At 31.1% G+C, this 24,613-nt stretch overlaps 1 protein-coding gene across 2 annotated transcripts; it reads right to left on the minus strand.

Annotated features, from left to right (window-relative positions):
- Nucleotides 1-9,846: 9,846 nt before the first annotated feature.
- On the minus strand, nt 9,847-22,361 carry LOC143193359 (cytochrome P450 4C1). 2 transcript variants are annotated; one of them, XM_076399523.1, is made up of 12 exons: nt 22,238-22,361; nt 20,569-20,774; nt 18,228-18,425; nt 17,994-18,176; nt 14,888-14,954; nt 14,703-14,829; nt 14,580-14,649; nt 14,427-14,524; nt 14,141-14,209; nt 13,869-14,034; nt 10,248-10,427; nt 9,847-10,152 (listed from the first exon to the last, which is right to left on the minus strand). In XM_076399523.1, exons 2-12 carry the CDS (start codon nt 20,768-20,770, stop codon nt 9,986-9,988), a joined length of 1,527 nt encoding a protein of 508 aa, XP_076255638.1. In that variant the 5' UTR covers nt 20,771-20,774; nt 22,238-22,361; the 3' UTR covers nt 9,847-9,985. The 2 variants fall into 2 exon arrangements, with proteins under 2 accessions (XP_076255638.1, XP_076255639.1); XM_076399524.1 differs by having other exon boundaries at nt 20,569-20,688; nt 22,238-22,323.
- Nucleotides 22,362-24,613: the final 2,252 nt, after the last annotated feature.

The raw sequence follows: 24,613 nt of genomic DNA on the forward strand, positions 1-24,613 counted from the left end.
AAAATTCTTTACAGCATTCATTTTAAGTTTTGACGCACAAATTAATAATAAATAAATTGCCTGCAATATTTTGTTACTACTTTATTACGAATTGCATTTATTAATGAATCCTGCAATAGATTAGCAGTTAATACTAATAAAATTGACAGAATAATCTTAATTAATCTTACAATTACCTCTAATGCAATGATTTACTATGTCTCCACAACCTTATTAATTACTATCAAATTTTATGTAAGAACAAATTTTCTTAGCTGTTCTAAGTTTACTAGACTTCAAATTAATTGAAATTCCCAAAGTTGAAAATAGATTAATTTTCATATTATGAATCTGAAAAAATTAGCAAAATCTGAACACCTTGAAAACGATAAAAGAACTAGTGATTCTTGTTATCCTAGAATTTTACTAATTTATATTAGGATGAAATTTTCTCATACGTCATGTTCTACTTTCACAATAAAATACGTGTCGATTAAACGGACACATTAATTTGTTGCAATTCCTACAGATAATGTAAAATCTAACTTTATATGATCATACGAGTACTTGCCTTAATCGTTAAATCATAATTACTCTAACTCTTTAATAGTTCCAACAATACGGGAGTAACCACAAATTACCAACCAACCACAAACCTTAAACGACACTATTAACATTAAAATAATTAAATAATTTGATAATGTCTTAATTCGATCATTTTTCGTGTTAATATAGTTTCAAATATAAAACGTAAGGGCTTGTCTTCCGATTTAAAATTGCTATGTCGGCATTTTGTGGTACAGCGTTGCCAAATTTACGTGAAATTACACGTTCGTACTTGATTTACCTACAACAGAATCGGCGAATGATCTACAGTATTAGAATTGGAACTGGCAACGGGCAGCGGATCGGCCAGGTCCAATAAAAGTAGAGCCTAAATTATTGGTTTATGTATATTGTTACTAATCTGACGCATATTACTGGTTGCTTGATTTGGACGTATTTGATTTTATTGGAATTTACTTATGCAGCAGTACATTCAGCATTAAACGTAATAACAAAGAATTTTATTTAATAGATAATCTGAAATTTATATCTGCTCATCGGAGCCAATTACATCAAAGGCTCAATATTTTTGAATTAATAATCCATTGTAAATAATACGTTTGAGTATTTTACTAAAAACCATATTTAAATAACAAAAAGTTAATAAAGGACCAATGTTTCGATATTCGATATCGGGATTCTATCAATATTTGGATAAATTTACCAGTCGAAAGGTCTGGAGAAATCTTCGATTGCATTGATAGGGCTAAATAATCCAGACAGGAATGTTGATTTGTGAGATCAATACAACGAAATTATTATTCCTATTTCGAAAGCAAAATATACATGAAATATTTAGGGTCAAAGAAAACGCCAATATGTTTATGCAAAATAAATTTCTCTGAGAAAAATACTCTTTCTAGAAATTTTATTGTAACAGAGAAAAATACGTTCTTCAGATAGGATTTGGAAAAAACACCTTTTGACGTAAAAGAGTGGGAATGAACATACACTTATAGAGCATATATATGTTTCCTTATTTTCTTGTTCTCCATATATAAAACATTGACCAGACAAGTTTTCAGTCTAACTAACACAGTATGTTGTCTTGTTAGAGTCTCTTTTGTAGCAATTGTTTATTTTAGGATTAACTTGGTTGCTATAACTTAAATATGTGAATTTAATAAGTAATTGTTCCATTTTATATTTTGATCAGTACGATGATTTATTTAAAATTTTTTATTTATGTTTATATTATTTTTACTTAATTGATCGTTTTATCAGTTGAGAGTATGATTTTGAATGACTATTATTTGAACACATTCTAATTACAAAACCAATACAGGGCGCACTGTTAAGTTTTATACAAAATATATGTATTGTATTTGTTAGGTCAAAAGCAAATATTTTTTTTAAAATTCTGCTTTTCTTATACTAGATTATATTTTATCATTCATAGTCTTAAAATATGGGGTTAAGATAAGATACTCTAAGAGCAGTCGTATATTTAAAACTTGTATGGGATTAGTTGTCAGTCGAAACTTGTATTGCTTTAAATTATTTTTAAATAAAGTTAATATATAATAAATCTAATATATAAAAATATATTTGGGAACCTTAAAAAGCCCCAATACTTACTTAATAAAAAGCCAACGAGGGTTATGAATTTCAAATTAATTCATTAGCCTTTCTGATTCTTAAATTCCTTTTGTTTTCTCATTTCAGATCTCATTTTTAATAATATGAATTGATCTTTATATTGAAGTGTGTATTTCATATTTCATAATTTATTTAGGATATTATAGGTTGTTTAATACATTTTTCATTTAATAAAATGTGTCGCTTAGATGCGGCTAGAAATTCCTCAAAAACCCTTACAAGAGATATTTAGTTAATTCTATTAATTGATACCCATTCTGGCTGGATATTGCAGAGTAAGTGTATTCCCAGCACGAACTGGCCGGGACGAAATTTCAGGAATGGTGAAATTAATCACAATTGATACATATATTGGGTCAACAGAAAAGCAGATGGTGAGTGCGCCATTAAGCGATGTTCTACTTGACATAAATCACATTCTAAACGAAAATGAGCAAAATTCGTGTTTCGAAAAATACCATAAATTAAATATGGTGTTGGACAAGTAATAAAGTTGGAAAGAATAACCTACTGGAATGGCGTTGCTGCCGATTCGGAAGTTGCTCCATCCTAACATGAGTATCCGACGTTGTATCGAATATTTAGGAGAGTGAGCGGCCAAAGCAAATCTACCTTCTTCAACTTAAAATAAGTAAATGATTTCAGTGATATCTGAAAATTAAAGTCGGTGGGAAAACATTATTTATATGGCTTTACGTTATAATTATGTACATTTGGAAATGGGAGAGAATAACAATTGTTAAAATACTAAAAAGCAAATATTAAAGTTGAAATTATTTTAAAGGTGTGTCCAAAATTAAGCTTTGATTAAATATGTACTTATCAACCGCTCTAATAACAACAGTAATTGGAAATGTATATCTTCATATGGAAAAGGGGCTGTTGTACCTTAGGCAGTTTTCCTTTTTTCTTTCTAATAGTGTTTGTTACAAGCTTTATGGAAAATCCACAGATTTTTTAGTGTATTGTTACAGTTAGGGAACATAGTAAGTCTATTTTTTAATGCCTTTCTAAAGCAATTTATGTACATACAATTTAAGGACTAAAAAATATATGTACCGTTGTGATGGAAGACTTTTTGAAATTTTTCCGGTAGGCCATAATTATCCACGTTAATAAGACCCATTTGAAGCTAGATCTGTACTATAAAGGGGATTTTACAGAGGTTGAAACCATTTGTTTCAACAACATATTTTTAGTATAATATATAATGACTTGACTACTTCCAATACAACATCATCAAGAATCATTTTGTTCTCTGTTCTTGTTATCATTTAACCTATTCGATGTCATTGAAAATGATGTCGTGTTATAAATTTGGCATCTAAGATTCCCACTATCAATAAAATAGATGCTGTTTGAATTTTATAACTTTGAAAAATTTAACCTTACATTCTGCACTTACCCTTGTTCTTCCATATTGTAAAACCAAAGTATGTTAAAACACCAAGAACAACATAACAGTTTAATTATTATTACTATAGAATTATTAATGTAACACAAAATCTAAATATTCACATTTTTTTTGGTGTTTTGGCTTGATCGACTGTACAGATCATCTCGAAAAGAATGTACCGCCATTAGAAAAGGAAGACAATATAGTTTATTCCTTTCTATGGTTTAGTCTCTGCAGGAGAGTGCGTATACGCCGGATATGTTATTGAGTAACGTATTCTAAAGAAATCTGAAGCTCCCAGATTTGGATATTAGAATCGCATATTAGTTTGTGGTATCTGAAAAATATCATAAATGCCTTAAGGGTAATTTGATAATTTTTTTAATGTAGCTTTCTATTATGTAGCATTTATGTTTTCTGGGAATATTGCAATAATGATGGGAAACTAAAAGGCGAGGTTGTCGCCTCCACTTTTTTGTGGGATCTGCCACCTTTCCAGATATCCAACAACAGAAACAATTGCCGTAAATGGCAATTCAGACTATATTTGTCAGATGTAATATGTCCAAGGAACATTACAACTATTCAAGGGATATTAGGACTTTATAATAGTTCATTTGTGAACACGCAAAGTTTAGGGCCATTACTTTTTTTACTTTGTTAATTTTAGTCTGTTTTGTGCTGTCCAACCGGAGTTTAATTCTATTTAATTTATTTATTTTCTAATTCTTTATTTATCTATTTATCCATTTATCGTTTATTTTTCTTAATTAATTAATAATTATTAATATATATTTTTTTCCATTCTTGTCAATCCATTCCATTCAATTACTGCAATTATGAAGTCTGAATAATAAATCTTTCATAAGCCAAAAATTGATGCCAAAGTACCTTAAATAGGATTTATTAATAATTTGAAGTAAACATAAACGCCATCGAAAGTGGTTCCTGCTGACTCTTGGTGACAACGTATTTGCCTTTAGATTTTTTCCTTGTGCGCATTGCACTTTCAATATAGCCAGAGTTAAGAGAAGTGAGTGCAAGGGTAATGTTTATTTATTTATTTGAGATTTTCGCTTTACTAGTATATTTTATCATTAGTATTTTCCGTTGTCTATTATTTGTTGATTATTAGTGTTGTCTGTTATCATGGCTTGTCATTGTTATTGTCATGGTTGTTCCAACATTTCTATTGACTACTCTTGTCATAGCCTGTTACTGAGATTGTCAATACCATTACTTGTCGGTGTTGTAGATTAACATCCATTATCAATACCATTAATTGTCAGTACGTTTACTTATCGGTACTATTATATATCAATATTCATTCCATTTATTGTGTAAGTTATTTATATATAACATATTTTGATCTGTTTTTATTTAAGATGTTATATTGTGGTATTGCTTTATATACAAGTATTATTTGTGTATTATATATTTAGTTAAAATGTTAATATAGCCATATAATTGAATGATCTTTCTATAAAAGTATAATTCTTATACAAACAATTTTTAACGAAAATGTTCGAAACTGGCGTAGGTAAAACAGGTTCCTATATTACTTCGTCATATTATAAAACAAGTTTCTGAATATGTTATCGGGTAAATAGCAACCATTTTTGTCGTATATATATTTCTTTAAGCGGTTTTGGATTCGTTCTTTTTTTATGGTTGTTTTCTACACCTGAATAAGTTCACCATCATTCATCATCAGTCAAACATATTTTTCTTTTGTTTTCAGAGAAACGCAATATGTGGGGTGCCCTCTTTACGGGCGGATAACAATGGAAATCGGTTGTTTGTCGTTAATGTTTTTGTAAAGCTATAATTTTTGGTTTAGCTAGCCGGTTCGTATGGATTATTATTCCCTATTGAAAAGGATAATTATAGAAAGCAATATTTGTAGAAATTGTTTTTTTTACCGAGTTACAACTATAATGTAAAAATCTCTTTTATGAAATAATCCGCAGTAGAGTATTATATAAATATCAATCATTAAATATTTATATTTTCATGCGTTGCCTATATATAAGTTGCTTCCTGATGGCAAAAATAAAAATTACTTTGAAATATTGACTTGATAACGCCTCTCTTTGTAGAAAAGTAAATATGGCTGGCGGGTGTATTGACTATAAAGTTACCAAGAATGATACTTCGAGTTAAATGAATATATATGTTTAAATTGAAGATTGATTTAAGCCCTTTCTGGGAAAAATACGGTAAAAGTTGCTATTATTTTTTCAAACCACTGTCGATTTCTAGCCATTCTATTTCTTGTATCTAGCACCTTTTACATTCCATCGAAAAAAAAAATGAAACGAGTAAAAAATGAAAGTTTCTTGAGACTATCTGAAAGACCCAAGTGTATCTTGATAAAATTGGCTATGTAACATCGGTAGGAATAAGTGATATCGAGGGGAGGCGATAAAATATATTAATATTTTTGCTGCATATCTAAGTAATATACTTGAACCATTCTTAGAACTTGACCAGGAACATATAGCCGAAATAAAATAGTATCTTATTTATGAGGTTATTACCTCTGCAAATATCCCTACCGTCGAGGAGCGTGCATCCTAAAGATGTTCTGAGAGAAATAAGAAATCTCAAGGAAGAAAAAGTGCCAGGCTACGATATTGTCGTCGAAACTTCCTTGAAACATCTACCACTCAAGAGAATCATGAAGCTCATTAAAATATTAAATTCCTGTTGAAAATAACATTCTAAACAGAATGAGGACTGCAGCTTCCTACCTTCGCTCCTACTTCAATGCGATATAATAGAGGAATTGTTTAACTAATCAAGAATAAAGGCAAACCAAACAAAGTTCACTTAGGTTACACACTCTGAGAAGAGCAACTTATTCGTCGGTAAAACTGTATAACGAGCACATAACACAAGGTGTACTTACAAAATATTAGGACCGTAGGTCAACTTGTCAGAAGCATATCTGGACCAAACATCTTGACAACAGGCTCCATAGTGTGAATTGATTAACATATCGCTGCTCCCACTTAAGGACTGAGAGCAAAATGATGGTGTGTAAATCCATCATTAGCCAATTTGGACATACGGCATTTAACTATGGGGCAGAGCAACCGATAGCAAAATTCAAATATTGGAAAGGTTCCAGAGCAAAGCTTTAACGAACATGCTCATCATGCATATCTTGGTGTTTAGGCGATCACAGATTAAACCTCCCCCTTAAAAAAATAAACAAACAGTTTGAAAGATGGACAGATTGTTATGGTGCAGAACAGATAATAAAAAAAAGGCATTTATTGCGAAAAATTGAAGCAATGTATATTAGTTAAATATTTTCTTAATAACTGAAAAGCAATGTAAACGCGATATAGTTCGAAATGCAATTTGCACACAATTCGTTTGATAGCCATTTTCGCTTCCTTTGGACCTTTTCCATCGTATATAAGCGTCTTGGAACAATTGATTGATTAATAAATAAACTGTCATACATTTTCTGAGCTGTGATAAATTTCCTTGAGAATTTGAGCTGGGTCGTCCTTTTCTAACATTGACGTTAAAATCGCCACTTTTAAATCGGAGAAACCAAAACCGACAATTGAGATATGACGGAGCAGCATCACCACAGCAAGTTCCTAAAATATTTTAACATACTTCGACAGCAAATATACTTAAATTAAACAACAATATTAATGATTGTCAAAAATCATTATACACTGAATAAATCAGTAAAAATAAGAAAGTTCTTTTATGTAGAGAAATGTGAAAATAATTTAATTTAATAGTTGATTTTAGGTTATTTCACAGTTATTTATATCAACACTTATATATTACACATTAGCCTGTCCATTCTTCCGTCGGCCATGTGCAACATCGAAATCAATATTAGTATTAAATTTCAATAATAGTATTAAATTTAAACAGTAGGTGCTATTTCCGTGAAAACTTCAAGATCTGTGAGTAGTGACTAAGCATAAACAAGCAAATACAAATCGCTAAACATGAAGTACCTAATAGTAGATATTTTATTTAAACGTTTTCATCTAAAAATGACCTGGCCGCAGATTTGCATTTTAAAAGGCCATTTAGGCCAAATATAACCAAAAGGCTATATATATATATATATATATATATATATATATATATATATATATATATATATATATATATATGTATAAATCAAAATATATAACGAAAATATATTGTGATTTTTTAAATTAACCCTGGTAGAAAGCTTACTATCGATTCTTCTTATTCTATTTAGCTTATTATATTGGAAACATTTTATTCATTACACCTTAATTCCACTTTTTTTCTGAGGAATACGATTAAATATTTATATTGTAGTTCAGTTTGTGTAGTTTTGAGTTGCAAACATATTTTACGATAACAAAATGATATGAGAATCATATCGACTATCATACGAGTATAGATTTCATTTTCGTATGCTAGTTGGTCTTCAATAATCTATTTCGAACTATATTCAATGGTATGCAGGTTATGTATTCCTTATTATTTTTTAAGTTTCGGTATTCCTCAACTCAAATACTCAACAGTACCTTAAGATTCTTGCAACTAAATTTCCCCTTTAATAGCTTCATATTTAAATTGTGATGTGTCGGAGTCGAGTAGTTTAAGATAAAGTGCATTTGTGCATTTCCGCAATTTCATAATTTTAAATCACAGGCATATAATCAAATAGAGCACGATTATGGATGTTTGGAGTTGATAATTGTGTTCGAATTAACAGGTCAACTGAAAAGTCCCAGGCCTGACACATATATATCATTAATTTGTGAATTATAGCACTTTGAGTGAAGCAACTTTTGTTATTGTGAAAAAAATTGATAAAAAGGAATTTCTGGTTAATAAAACATTATTTTTTGAAGGGAAAAAATACATTTGAAAAAAATACTTTGACACTTGGCTTGACGCCGAGTTTTCCGACACTGCCCCAGGAAAATCAACAATCAAGGATTGGTATGCACAGTCTAGATGTGGTGAAATGAGCACCGAAGACCGTGAACGCAGTGCACGGCCAAAAGAGGTTGTTACAGACGAAAATATAAAAAAAATCCACAAAATTATTTTGAATGACTGTAAACTGAAATTGAATGAAATAGCGGACACTCTAAAGATATAAATTGAACGTGTAAATCATATCATTTACGAAGATTTGGGTATGAGAAAGCTCTGTGTAAAGTGGGTGCCGTTCGAGCTCACTTTTGACCAAAAACAACGACGAGTTGATGATTCGGAGCAGTGTTTCAAGATGATCAAGAGTAATAAATCCGAGTTTTTGCATCGATATGTGGTAATGGATAAAACATGGCTCTATCATTTCACTCCGAAGTCCAATCAACAGTGATCCGAGTGGACTGTACACGATGAATCCGCGTGGGAGCGTGCCAAAGCATGGGAAAACGCAACAGTCGGCTGGCAAGGTTACGGCATCTGTATTTTGAGATGTGCATGAAATAATTTTCGTTGACTACCTCGAAAATGGAAGGACCAACAGCGACTATTACATAGTATTTTTGGACCGCTTGAAGGACGAAATCACCGAAACACGGTAGCATTTGAAGAAACAGAACGTGTTACTTCACAAAGACAATGCACCTTGTCACAAGTCAGTGAATACGATCGCAGAAATCCATGAATTTTGCTCAGAATTGCTTCCTCATCCACCGTATTCTCCAGATCTGTCCCCCAGCGACTATTTCCTGTTCTTAGATCTCAAAAGAATGCTCGCTGAAAAAATTTTCAGAGGAAGAGGTGATCGCCGAAACTGAGGCCTATTTTAAAGCAAAGGACAAAATGACAAATCGTTCTACAAAATGGCATCGAAAAGATGGAGGGTCGCTATAATCAGTGTGGGTTATCAGTTTGAAGGGAATTACTTTGAATAAAAAAAAATTGTCAAAAAAATGTGTTTTACTATTTTTTTACTTTTCAATTGACCTGTTAATATCGGATCGAAATAACTATAGAGCTATAGGCGATTCAACGCTAAGATGGTTTTTTTTTAATTTAACTAAATTTAAAAGAGAAAATGGAAATAAGCTTCGATAATATTATTCAATATTTTGTTTCGAGAGGAAATAGAAGTGAGTTGTTGGTACTACAGAGCTGTATATGATAATTATGTTAATAATTTAGCTATCATATTTTAAGTTAGGTTAGGTTATAATTGGATTCCTTATGTATTATATCAATATCAGTATCATTAAATTTACTAAAATTTATCAGAGCTATTTAAATAAAGTTATCAAGAAAATGCTATATTAGTTTTAATGTAAAAATATTTATTACATGATTTGTCTTGTATAACACGTGTTATTTAATTACAGTTACTATTCTTGTTTTATTTATATTTATTATTACATATACGCCTTATTTAAAATTTGATTGAATATTTTAGCTCTATTTAATACGTGGTGTAACTGATACTTTAGCACCATCTCTGAATCTCAGCACTATATTGGTTTTCAATTTAATATCTTCTATTCGTTTGTATGCGCAATGTATTTTGAACTTTCTTAAAACTGTAGATACAAGAACTTTCATATTCATCATGGCATAATTCTTTCCTGAAAAATAAAGACATAGGATAGATATTTGAAATTTGAACAAGCTTCTTGAAATGTACAGTAAAACATATTAATAGTAATAATTTCAAACCGACCTATACAATTTCTAGGTCCGTAGGAAAATGGGATATAGCAGCACGGATGTCTTTTTGCTACTTCTTCGGGTAAAAATCGGTCTGGATCAAAGTTCAATGGATTAGGCCAGTATTTAGCATTTCTGTGTATATAAACGACACCAAAATAAACAGTGGAGAATTTTGGTATTACGAAGTCACCTAAAATTAAATTTTGATTAGCATTACAAAAATTAATTAATTTAGAAATAACGGATATTTAATTGTAACAAAATTAGAGATAAAAATTACCAATGTAATTAAATATAAATAAAATACGTTTACGCATCAAATTTTTACATTTTACAATCGGCATTGGATTGTAATAAACGCATATAAGTTAATAAATTGGGTTATTTTTAATAGATCTTTAAAATGTTTCTCTTCATATTTTCATGAATTTTCTGACACTATACTGAATTATGTTCACTCCATCTCTTGATAATTATTGATGTCTCAATCAATGGAATAGAATTAAATTAAAAATATCTGCTTGGAATATTAATTGTTATTTTAGACTTCTTGTTTAAATCTTGCCAAGCTCAAGTAAAAATAAAATAGGAAGGAACGAGCAGAGTTTTGTACGAAGCTCACTAAAATGTGGTGGGTGCTTCCTTGACAATTCGAACTCTAACTGCACAACAAATTGTCTTTGTGTAAACAAATTTCGAAGCCAGTGTGCATCTATACTGTGCAATAATGGGGCTTCAAAAATTAATACAATGTCAATATAATCAAAATATCAGGTTTATAAATTAATTTTAAAAGATTTACAACAGATTGTGTTACTGTATATTAAATCGCATTGAATACATTTGTAACTAATTTCACGTTAAAGCCTCACTAATTGGATTCACTTTTCATTATGTGTCATTTCGTGGAAGTCTGAAGAGAAAATGTTCTTATTGTGTTTAAAATGCCTGAATTTGTAACAAGTAAATCGCATTTGCGAAAAGTTTTACTTTTTTACTCCAATTTGAATAAAAATGCGGCTGTAGGTTGTCGAATGCTGCGTGAATAATATGGATACTATGCTGTATCGATTTTAAAATCTGATTACTAGTTTCGACGTTTTAAAAGTGGTGATTTTCACACTAAAGACAAAGAGGAAAAGTCGTTCTGGACAGCCGAAAAATTTGAAGACGAGTATTAGAAGGCATTACTCAATGATTGTGTGTTTAAAGCGCAAGAAGAATGTGCAAAATTGTAGGGAGTTAAACAACAAACTATTTCCAATAGCTTGAAGAACACCAGAATGATGCAACAGTTTGGATATTTTATGTCGTATGAATTGAAGCGAAGAGATTACGAGGAAACTGCGTTGCATTGCATGCACTGTATTGTTATAGGTGATGAAAAGCTGATCTATTACGATAATCCTGGGAGAAACATAATAATGGGTGTGTTACCCCACCCTACGTATTCTTCAGATCTAGTTCCATTTGATTACTACTTGTTCCGATATATGGATCGTGACCTGTCTGAACAGCGCCTCTTTTTCTTCAAAACATACATTGTTCTTTTGAGATGGAATCCGTAAATTGCCTGAAAGCTTGGAGAAATAGCGGCTGTCGATGGATAATACTTTGTATAAAATATATTGTAATTTTAATATATCAACACAAAGTTCTTAGGAGCATTGTCAACACATATTAGTGTGTGCATAGCCACTTAAAGACATAAGAGTACCTACGATTAGCGAATAAATTAAATGGGTTCGCTATAAGATATCAACCGAAATTGCGTGAATATAAAGACTTCGAAGTATTTCAACCAGTCCCTAACAATTAACTTATATGGAGGTTGAAGCTACGGCTTCACATACTAGTTTAGCTAGTTGTTTAGTTAAGCTATGCGTGGAAAAGTCATCGAGTTATAAATTTGACTATATTGACTCTATTATGCCTCGTTTCCGTAAAGATGGTTATCTGAATATTCTGAATTAATGGTCCGAAAACTCTGGTTGTTTTGTTTAGAATAGTGACAAAAAATGGAGAAAATATTGTCACAGATGTCCAAGGATGATTCGAACGAAGATTTCGAAAATAATTGGAAAAATAAATAACCGTTCTAAATATTTCATGATCACGACGATATGAGAAACTTATCAGCTTAGATCACTTATTAGCACTTATCGATATTGGTATAGATATTATCATATCTGGATAATTTCAAAACATTATGTATGTTATCTCAAGTCCACTAAGGGAATCTTAGAAATGAAGAAAATTCTTTTAACATCGACTTCTTTTACAAAGAAACAAAATTTCCTTTTTTAAAATATATGTTGCTTCCAAACAGTTCATGCTGTGAATAAAATTATATTTACAAGCACGATGGCATTGTTGGAAATTACAGTATTTTGCTCTATTAAGGCAGTATTCTCTTCTTTATTGTTTTCCACGATATCTTAGAGTTATAGAAATAGAAAAGTTGCATTACCTATCTATTTCTTGTTTTCTATTACTGTTTTATTCATATTTATATACTCCATTATATGTACTGCAGTATTATGTACTTTTGAATATCCCTTAAAATGATGTTTACGTATATGTGCAAAGCCGATTACAGTCCCTATATATTTTATACAGTCTTATAAAACAATACAAGAGGAAATTTTTTACCTATTTAAGATTGGGTAGATAGTAATATCGGTTTTTTACTTAATAAATGATTTAAAGTTGTATATCTCCGGTAATACTTATTCAATGAAGAAATACTATAGAGCGTTTGAAAGTAATTGAACATATTAGGTATAAAGATATCGTCATTCGTTTACTTCTTTTACTGATCATTGGCAACGGATATTCTAGATGGCAATTAAAATAAAAAGCAAAACGTATAGCACATGCTTACTGAAAGTGCTGTGGTGTTTATCACGATGAGTGCCCGTCGGTCTAAATTGGTTACGTTTATTGGTAGAATTTTTAAAATAAATGAAAAGACGAGATTTCCTAGTCGTAAATCGTATCGGATCTTAAATTAATTTGACAAAAAATTTCGTGCTTATTTGCAGCTAATGGAATTGTATCAAAGTTGATGTCGTTCTGTACCTGAGGAATTTAAATATTTTTTTATAAGAGTCGGTGTTAATAGTCAAAAGCAGGCGAAATATTAATAAAAATCACAATCGAATTTACTACATTGGTCCATAAACTGACAGTTTGCGAAAATCTCTTATAACTTTATACACTTTTAAGTATAACATTTTATTGTCTTAACACTGCTTGCTCTTCTTATTTTGTTTCTTCATAAACAAAAATTAATAGGAGACTTATAGCTTTTTTTGTACGAAAGATTATGGTCACTGGCTCAAACCTAGAGAATCTCCACAAAGGGTTGCATATTCTGCATTGAAAAACTCTGTTTATTTTGTAAAGATAGCTTCAAAAGAGGCACACGGCTATTTGTTACTTTCGTTGTATCAAAAATTTACTTTTTATAGAAAAATATCACCGACCAAAATGGGATCATTCATTAGTGTTTAAAATTTATATGATGAATTAAAAATATTGAAATCAAACATGAAAAACATTAGTTTTCCCCAACCATTATATAACAACAAAAATAATGGTATCATACATATTGTGAAATATTAATTACCAACATCCGTATCTTCCGTTACTGATCTAACAAAAAAAGCTCCCACAGGAAATAACCTCAATGTTTCCTTTATTACCCTCTCTGTATATTGTAGATTTGGAAGATCTTGAGGTTCTGCATATCTGTCAGGTCCAATAACATCTAATACTTCTTTTAAAACTTTGTCCTGCAAGGGATATGTTTATATGTAATTACTATGTAACTAATCTAGAAAATTAAGCGACTAGTTTTATTTGCTTTTAAAAATACTAAAATTGTTTTATTTATGTTACCTGAACATCTTGAAACATTCCTAGCATAGCGAATACAAAAGACAGCGTAGAAGATGTGGTATCGGTTCCCTAAACCAAAATCATTTATTAAATTGCCGAAAGAATATTTCAGTTTGTAGAATAATAAGGAGAGTAGGAGGAGGTCATACAGAGGAGTATGCATTTTATACAAGAAATGTAATCTTCTGTAATTATAAATCTTAGCAAATTGACTGAATGATAACATTTTGAAATTTGGACGAAATGCAGATATAATTATTCCATCATTCCATCATTATATACATACTGCAAAAAGAAACATATTGACTTCATCTCTAAGTTCGGTGGCTGTAAAGCTTTCATTTTCCATTATATAGTCCAAAAATGCCATACGCTTCTTAGTTCCTAAATATTTTGTTAAATATTAAATCATATTGTGTTATATTCGAAATGTAAATACCTCCATTGAGTATTACCTCATTTTTATTCTCAACATTGTTTTGTCTTTCTTCTAGCTTTTCTTGAATAACCTTGGTTTTTAATACAAATTGTATTAGTGATCTCTTGTTTATTAGTAACTTACTTTATTCGATAAATTATTAAATACTTTCAGATACGATTGTAATTTTTTCTCATAGCCCAAAAAATTCCATATCCAATAAATGTGGTTCCATATTTGAAAAATCCTCAGATAAGTCAGCAACATTATTCTTAAAATATTAAGATATTTTAATATTATATTGAACCTATAATAATGGAATACCTTACTTGTCAAATATGTAACTGTAGTTATTGTTTTCTATTTGAATGTTTAGTTGTAATCTCATTGCGGTTTCTATAATAAAAATCGTATTTGATGTATTAGGTGTTGAAATTAATTTGTATCGTATATTCAGAAAAATAATAGTTGATATGAAATGAAATTATAAAGTAATAAAATATTTATCACATGTCGGATTAATTTCTCGTTTTGAGACCCATTGTTTTGAATATAACCTATAAATTACTTTCTGTTTCAATGACCATGTTCCTTTGATTGGAAAAGGTAATGTAAACTGTATTAGTGTAAATAGATAATGTAATAATGTAAACATTGAACTCATCACATCTCAGAATTAGACATAAATGTGCTGTTTTTTCCGAACAATCTCCGAAGACATGTTTAAGTAAATGTACGTGGTCGTTGTCTCATCGTACAGATTACAATTGTAGTTAGATTACTATATAGTAGTAATTAAATTACATTAATTAACACATTTCGGTATACTTCAGCAACATCAGGTTTTTTTTAATGGCCTTATACCCTGAACTGCGATATTTCTGGCAGTATTTCATAGATTAGGGGTAATTTTAAAAATATGGATCTTTCCAAATTTTAATGGTTTATAGTTTAGGGAAATAGTTGTTTATTTTTTGATAAGAAGTTTAATAATATAAATACTTAACTCATCATACCTCAAAGTTTGACATAAACGCATAGATTTTTTTCAGTACGAGTTAGTTCTAGAGAACTATATTAATTTCATATATTTTATTGACTTTTTAGTAACTGTGTATTTCTTAGTTATTGTTTAATATAGTATAATCAATTAATTTATAGAGTTATCAACTTCCAGAAGTCGCCCAGTCTTACCCCAGCCTGACTACTTTCGAAGTTGGGATACCTTTCCTTGCTGGATTTTCACTCTTGATTACGAACAGTCACAAATATAGAATCCACCATAATTGCCCTCCCTATCCCCCAGAAGGACCGTCTTGTAACCTTAACTATTGCTGCTACTAAGCCGGCTAAAGTGTTATAGAAATACTACCATATAGGACAGGGGTTGCCCAGTTCAAACGTTATTTTTCATACCGAGTGATGTGTAATCAAGTTTATCAACGATTTTAATTTCGAACGCACGTGCAGTGATATATATTGATGTTTGATTCGGTAACAACAAAATTTTAATTTCATTCCAGTTTGAACTAGACGCAAATGTGATGAATAGTCTGAATATTCTCTAATTTCTGCATCTATTATAAACAATAAAAAAAAAGATGCAAAGAACTTACTTGCATAAAAAAATTAAAGTAAAGTTTATTTAATAATCTCCCTGTCACTGGATTTGAATATTGATATGATTGCTATGGGTATTGAAAATAAAGAACGATTTTGATCATACATTGGGCCCTGAGTTCTGATGTTAATTCAAAGTTATGACGACATCCTCATTCGAATGAACGATATGTATTTGCTGCTCTAAGTTATGTCATTTTGAACCAAGAACCGAATTTACGGATTTTGGACAAAACAATTTCCATAGAATTGTGGGTCCAACTAACAGTGTTTTCAATGATTCTGATAGCATATTTAACAATAAAGGTAAAACGTTTACTGATGTGCAGCAAAGACTGCCTGATTTACTTTTGTACTTAAATGCATGACTATGTTTACATTTTTTTCGATTGCCGATGATGTTTTGCTGAATACGTTTGTTGTGATACTCTCGACTTTCATTTACACGTGTGTTTGCAACCATGTCTCTTAAATATACACAATCCATCAATTTTTCTTCCTTAGTTCTACTTAAAGGATAGCTACAGACTATTTCTTCATTATATGTATGTCGACCACTATATTTCTTGACGGATGTCGTTATTTCGCGACTATAATAGAGTAATAAAATAAGATTAACAACACAAACAGTTCTCCCTTATTAAATAATAAATAGTGTATATACAACTTATTATAAATACAAGTCAACAAACACAACCACAACAGACTGGAGACTATTCAGACAACACATACTGTCACCCACATCGAAGTGGTTTCTCGTAGAAACCCGAGAATTCTGTCTGTGTTTTTTTCTGTTAAGGACTTACTAAAGTTTTGCAGCCATAATATGGGCGAGTCGTGTACAATCACCCGGTATATATCAGACTGAATAAGGGCAAGATAACAAAAATCACAGTGAGCAGGCGGGCGCGAAATCATCAAGTGACCGTGCGAGAAATGACCATGACCCAATCTCAGTCGATTCAGAGCTACGGCATGATGACGAAGGAACGGAACGTGAAGAGAGGAGAAAAATTAGTTTTGATTTCAAGGATCTTGTCTTGGTTGGCCTCCTGGGCCCAACGACGCTGTATTTTGTTTCTGGTGAACTATAAAATGAACAGGATATGGTCACCGTGATAAGATTTCAGCAGTCAATATTGAACTATTGGGTGCTTGAAACGGAATTCCCGGTTGTCCACCACAAATGCACTGTCAAGCCAACTGCGAGATTTCGATCCATATGTATATGAGCTTGGAGTTAGGGTAAGAGTAGAGAAGTTCCCAGAACTTGGACCGAATAAGATAACGACAATGTTATCTCTTATAAAATTGACATAATGATGTGTTTATGAACGGGATAGTGAAAGTCCTAGGGGAAAATTAGGGGAAAATTATTATAAAATATATTACTGCTAATTAAAACACATTGTATAATGTAAGACACACTATATCCCACGAGTGGGCTAAGTCAACAAATATTTGCTAGGGCGGATGAATACCTTGATCAGTCGAAGACAGAACATTTTACTCATAATGTTACAAATAGTATATCAAGATAATATAATATATCATTTATTCTACATATAGAAATCGCATCGAAACTGTCACTTTGACAGATATACGTCAGTTGAAATAAAGTCATCTACAGGTTTAATTATGACTATAAACCATTTTCGAATCCTCGTAAACACATTCAACAAATTTCATCAAAATCGGTCCAACCATTTAGGATGAGTTTAATTACATAGACACCGACGAGAAATTATATAAATAGTAAGAGATATGCTGTAGATTATTAATTCAGTAGTCCTTTTTTAATTTTTTAAAACTTACCACATACTGTATCTAATGTGCATTTTGTAAGCAAATCATACATATTTATTTCTTTCCCAACATGTTTATTCAAGATGTTGTTTAAAATGTCCGATTTTTCAGCAAATACTACAACAAACTGATCCAAAACTTTTTGATGGAATGATGGCATAATCATTTTGCGATGTTTGCGCCATTTTTCGACTAAAATCTTATTATTAATAATAAACTAAAAAATGTTTTTCCGAATTTTACCTGGTGCTATTAAAAGACCTTCACCTATACATTCAATTATTGGCCTATAGAGTTCATCCTTTTTTACTAATTTGTGACTTCCAAGAATCTTCCCTATATGTTCCGGTTTATGTAGAAAATAGACTAGTTTCGATCCAAACCAAAATTTTCCTCCATCAGGATATTTTTCTTGTAATTTTGTGAATATACTGTAAATGTCTGAAAGAAATGAAACATTTATTTTATAGTTTATTTAATATCATTTATAACAGGCATATGATTTAGTTTTTATTGAAATATATTGATAATAATAATATATATAATAATAATATATATTGATAACAATTAACTTCGAAGGCCGTTCTCATCTGTATCTTGGATAAAAATAAAAAACGCATCTATATTCCTATGCTGCAGTTGTACCAAGAGTCCTGGAGATGTATATTTGCAGTGTTGCTTTCTTTATTTATAAAGACATTGAAGTATAGACGACTAGGGACTTGTGTATCATTGTTTTGGATGCAGCAAAAGTGACAATTATTTTCACTTTCCATTCCACGATAAAAAAATGGAGATCTAATCAGCTAATTTGCATTAACACCAATTTAAGTTAACTTTTTATGAAATTTGTGTAGTTAATATTTACTAAGATGTCATTTTTTTCCTTGAGTAATAGAGTATATAACCGTTAGAGATTTATATTTAAAAAATATGAAAGATAGTAACTAATTACATAATAAGAATTTTTTCAGGGAGTGGAGAACAGTGTGATCAATATATTAGGTTACTCAATAAGCTCGTTGAAATAAAATGGATATTTCCGGAAATGAAAATAAAAAACCACATTTTGCATAAAAAACTTTGTTTTGCAGTTTGAGCTGGTTAAATATGACAAATTTATTTTACCCTAAAAGTTAAGTCACTTTAATTATGTTTTTACTGAAGTATGACAACTGATAGTACTGCTTAAGCATAAAACACAATCTGGTATAACAAATGTAGAGATCCTCAATCGTCTTCGACAGTTTTTGCTAGCTTAAATATCTTAAAATAAAGTTATGCAAACATTAGCGATTAACACTGAATAAGAACAATATTTACGAAATGTAATTAAATTTTAGAAAAATGTAGGCAAAAAGTCTACAATATAATAGAGATAGGGATTTTTAATTGGTCCATGTAGACGATGCCCGCTTGACCATATTTCTTTGTTGGCGTCTGTTTAAGCTACTGTTTACTATTTACTGTCGAACCATCATAAGAAGTGGCGTGATTGAATAATATGTCAAAATGATAAAATATAAATGATAAAATATTGATATTTGAAAGTAGAGGTTATCAAAATAAGTATTTTTAAATGTAAACGTTGTTGCAGTCTTTTTGCCGCAAAAGTGGTGGTACTTTAAAGTGGATTGTGGCTAAACTCAACTAAATCCTAGACAGTATTTACAGGCGATTCCTCAGACGACAGTTAAAGGGCCCTGGCATCCATGCGGATTTATAATAGTTCATACCTTATACACACTTATTTTCGTATTGCCTGCTGCTAATTTTCTCTGTTAAATACTAAATAATTATATTACCGTAACAACCTTTTGTAAATATAAAATTAACCTAAGAATTACTTCTTAACCAGAACTCTCTTAAACAACAACGCTGTGAAATATGTCAAGTTATTTTCGAATAAATGCTCTTGAACAGTTCTGGCCAGTCAGCACACACGCCAGAACCATTTTACTGTCATTTATTGACCGTGCACAAGAAAACAGTCTTTCGCAAACTTTATTTTGATGAATTTCGCGTCCGGACTTCGGCCTCTGACGTACTAAGTCGAGTTGAGAACACCCACAATTTTTATAACACAAATAACAATTTTTTTACGAAAAGACCTTAGTAACGAGATGCATTGTTGTTTAAGGGGCTACGTTAATGAGCATAATTATCGTATATAAAACGACGAATATCGCTAAAAATATTTTCGTTACCATCTCATATACAGCTTTTTCACATTTTTAACAAGGACTCGCTTTTATTGAAAAATTCTGTATCATTAAGATAATCGATCAATAATTATTTGGCTTAAAAATTAAAATTAAAATAGTGAGGGGTTATGGATCGAAAATATGTTTTCTAATAATAAGAATAACAGCACTAGCTATAATTAAATCATATGCTTTTGAAGAGGATAAAATATATGTTTCTGAACTTGGGAAATAACATATACATAGCGAGTAATAATTTAACAAAAAATAGGCTTTAAATGAATTAGTAGTAGGGTGTAATCGCAATCACGGTAAGACTATAGACTAGTGAATACTATGGGTAAAAAAGGAACATACATTTTCAAAAATATTTTACTTACATTCAGGTCTAACCATAAAATTGTATGCAGCTCCAACAAAAGGTATGTTGAATGGTCCTGGTATATTCCATGATTGTATAAACATATTCCTTCTTTTCCACACGAAATTTCCATATAGCGCTACAAAGAATATTACTACGGAGAGTAAGATTGTTATTTCAAATTGTACAGTGTAAAAAGCTATATTTTTCCAGTTCATCATGTTTCTAAAAAAAATGTAATATCAGTTATATAATAACCATATAATTCTTGTATATTTCAAGATTGTAGACTATGGAGATTTATTTACAATGGAATTCTAAAAGAGCTACAATTTATATTTCGGAACTTAATATCAATACCAATTCTTATTCAGCATCAGTTACTTGTCAAAAATATTCTCATATTTTCAATAACCTTGAGACCCAATAACAATAAAAATCAATATTTTTTATATATACTTAAACCTATTTTCATATAGATTCTTTAATTATGATTCAAAAACGTTCACATCATGTACAAAATTGATTATCTATGTTTCGAAGATAACGTACACAACTTATTCTTGATGATGCATGCCCATGTTCAAGTAACAAATTATAGTAGTTCAATTAGTGTCATATGATTTTAATATTTACTGAAATAATAGCAGGATGTGGACGAACTTTATTAAATCTGACTTTAAGCCGGGAATACAGGCAGGATTGTTATCCAGGTTGAATACTAATGGCTTAAAAATGTTATTGTTTAGCTCCATTTTTAGTAAAGTAATTCTTTTTAAAAATATTTTAAAGTCTCCTTTTGTCATCGAGAGTTTATCTGGACTGGACCTACAGTTTAATGTGGACTCCGAACCACGGTCCTCGGCATTAAGCCTACCGACTGACGAGTGACCAACTTAGAAATCATCCCAGAAGATATCCGGTTTTTCCCACTCTGGTTACTGGTGTGTCTGAGATCATTTTCCTTGTCCACTCTTACCCAAGGACAAACACAAACAAAAATATACGACCATGCCCCAGCAGGATTCGAACCCACGACTATCGCAACGGTAGGAGGACCATCTTGTCACCTTTACCACTGTACCAATCAAACCGGCAGGTATTTCTTTTAAAATACTGTAAATGATGCAAAGAGCATTTCTTTTCTGAGAGCAAGTCTGAAACAACATACCTTCAAATATTTCAAACTTAAAAACAGAAATATTAGTTGCTTTATCATTGTCAGTTGTCAACTTGTTGTAACAAATACTCATTAATAGTTAGTAGCCAAATAAAGGAGTCAAATCATCGGCTACGGACTATAGAATATCAGATTACTTATTTCAACGACTTTACGAATGTTACATATAATTTATGATGAATAATTTGCTTCGGAAGCTAGGCATTTTCTAAATCTGACCTAAGATTTTGACAAGGTTTCGTACTAAGGGCAGATCTTCAAAACCTAGGAAGTAGGCTTATCATTTTATTTAATATATTCAGAAAAATCTGGTTCAGAAATAATTGGTAGATCAATTATATGGTCATCATAGGGAGCTCATAATATACGGTCCCTTGCTAAATCCACTAAACGCACGATAAAACTTTCTGAATGTTTATCTATATAATTCTATTATCATCTAATTATTCTATCTAAACTAAACTCTATAAGCTTTGAAAACAACAAAGTGATTTGATAATATGCGTACCTTTTTATTTGTAAAATACTTGAACAATAACAATAAGAGTACCGAACGTTAGCTAACACACTAACTGCAAACCTATGAATTTGTGTTTGTGTAACTTCGAAACAAATGATTTTATTGTGGTAATTCCAATAGAATTAATTACCGTAATTGGAGCAGTTCAATTTAAAATCAACGTGTGTTTACAATGAAAGCTTCTATAGGGTACATGAAATCATAATAAAACAATTATTACTCATTACATAATCAGTGATAAGTTGATCAATAATTAATGGTATGTTAATACATGATGAACAAAACATTGTATAACTACGCATAAAATGAGTGATTAAAGAGCAAGGAACAACAAGATGCTGAAATGCTGGAATGATAGAATTACAAACAATTATTAGGAATAAAGGGGATGATTCGTTTAAGTTAAATTTATGATCGTAATCAATCTCTCTTCGAAATCCCATTAACCTAGTAGTATTGTCCCTAACCAGGGAGTTCCTGTAATTATTCAGTTTGCATCTTATTCAATAAATAATGGAGGAAATGCGAGGGTAGATGTTCAAAAGGCGAATGACAAAGACAGGGAAATAGGCACAAAATTCACAGCTTGCTGGAACCTTTGAGGTCAAGGGAGAAGTAACAATTCCCTAGTCTCAGCCAATGTAGTCTGACTGTGTATGTGTTCTCGATAAAGAGTAGACACAGACTCCTGCAGCATCTACTTCTTCATTTCCAGGTATCTCAACGTGCAAGGGATAACCATCCAATAAAAGAAATCAAATTGTAGGATTATTAGGGACTTGGAAGCTAGAATATCACTGTTTTCCAGTTCATCTTATGAATTCTACAAGTTGATTGAGAGGTGAGGATAAGTGAGGAATGGAGGACGGAGAGGGAGATCTTCAGGAAAGAATCTTAGTTCTGTGTGTTCTGTTCAAATACCGAGATGGGTGAACGCACGCGTTCTCTGGAGGAAGTTTAGGCGAATTTCTGACTCTTCTATCAACGTAATTGAGGAGGAATATATGGGCATACCAGAAGCGAGAAGTATGTAAATTTTACGCTCTCAGGTAGCGTTTTCCTTTTGAAGTTAAACATGATGCAGTTAGTTGGTGTGTTGTTACCGTATCTTGTTTGGGTGATTCTCCGTAATCCGTCAACTCCACAGGGTTTTAAGTTCTTCATTACTTCGACAGCTTCCTTTATGTCGCAATACCACTGCAATTGTTTAAAGAATAGGGCTTCACTGAAACCGGACAAAGAAATTGTAATTGCGAGCCATGCTTGAGCTTATTCATTGAGGAGTCCTATATGTGAGAGTATCTGCTTGAACATATTTATCACCATGATTTTTTCAAAAGTAGTAGAGACAACTTGAGACACAAATTTGCAGAGATAACTTTTTCCACCGTGTCCTGTATCTTGCAAAATTTGGTTAAAGGGAGTTAAAGAATTGTTCCTTCCATTGCAGGGAAGTTCCTTCTAGTTATTCAGTAGAGATTTCATGTCAGGATATTTTCATGAGAGTATTTTATTGCATTATTGTTATATTTATTATATATATATACATATATATATATATATATATATATATATATATATATATATATATATATATATATATTACATTATTTAATTAGAATATTTTAGCGCGAAGATATTTTTTTGCTACGATATTTTATGGTTAGCGGATAAGAGACCGAAATGATATTTGATATATACTGTTAGTTTATGGTCTATCTATATCGATCTAAACGTGTGATTCTTAGGAAGTCGTATTGGGATATTTTGATTAAAACTGAATATTTTAAGTTTTAGAGAAGTATTTTGATATGAGGTATTAGTTTAGGTTATTGCATTTATTGTACCTCTTAAGTAAGAATATTTGTTGTTTGAATTTTAATATTTCAATTGTTTTTTTATATAATCTTTCCTTCAATCTCTTACCCTCTCTTTAGTACCTTTAGTTAGCACCTCCTGTATCCCCTTGGTGGTTTGTGATATTGGAGAATGCTAAAAACAACGTGATGTCTATTGAGCAAAATCCCGTCAAGGAAACGTTTCATTGGTTTTACCCGCGACCCAATGATTGCTCCAACGAAGAGTTCCTTTCGTGTGTTCTGCTTAAGTTATGTTGAGAGTTGTAAAGAAAGATAAGTCAGCAACAAAGTAGTGATCATTATCATATGGCGTCCTATTATTATGCCATCAAATCATGGTGTGTCCACGAGAGTAGGTCGGGTGGCGAATAATAAGCGCCACTGCAGAGTCCGAACAGGAATAGGGGACTAGGGCTCATGTATCGTACTTGGTAGAACCAATCCCCATGGGGCAAGAGACAATTATTGCTGAATTTAGTTCTAAATATTAATAGGCTCTTTCAAC

The sequence above is a fragment of the Rhynchophorus ferrugineus genome, unplaced genomic scaffold (assembly GCF_030347505.1).
Source record: "Rhynchophorus ferrugineus isolate W39M unplaced genomic scaffold, kcgeb_rfMv2 rfM3, whole genome shotgun sequence".
NCBI lineage: Eukaryota > Metazoa > Arthropoda > Insecta > Coleoptera > Curculionidae > Rhynchophorus > Rhynchophorus ferrugineus.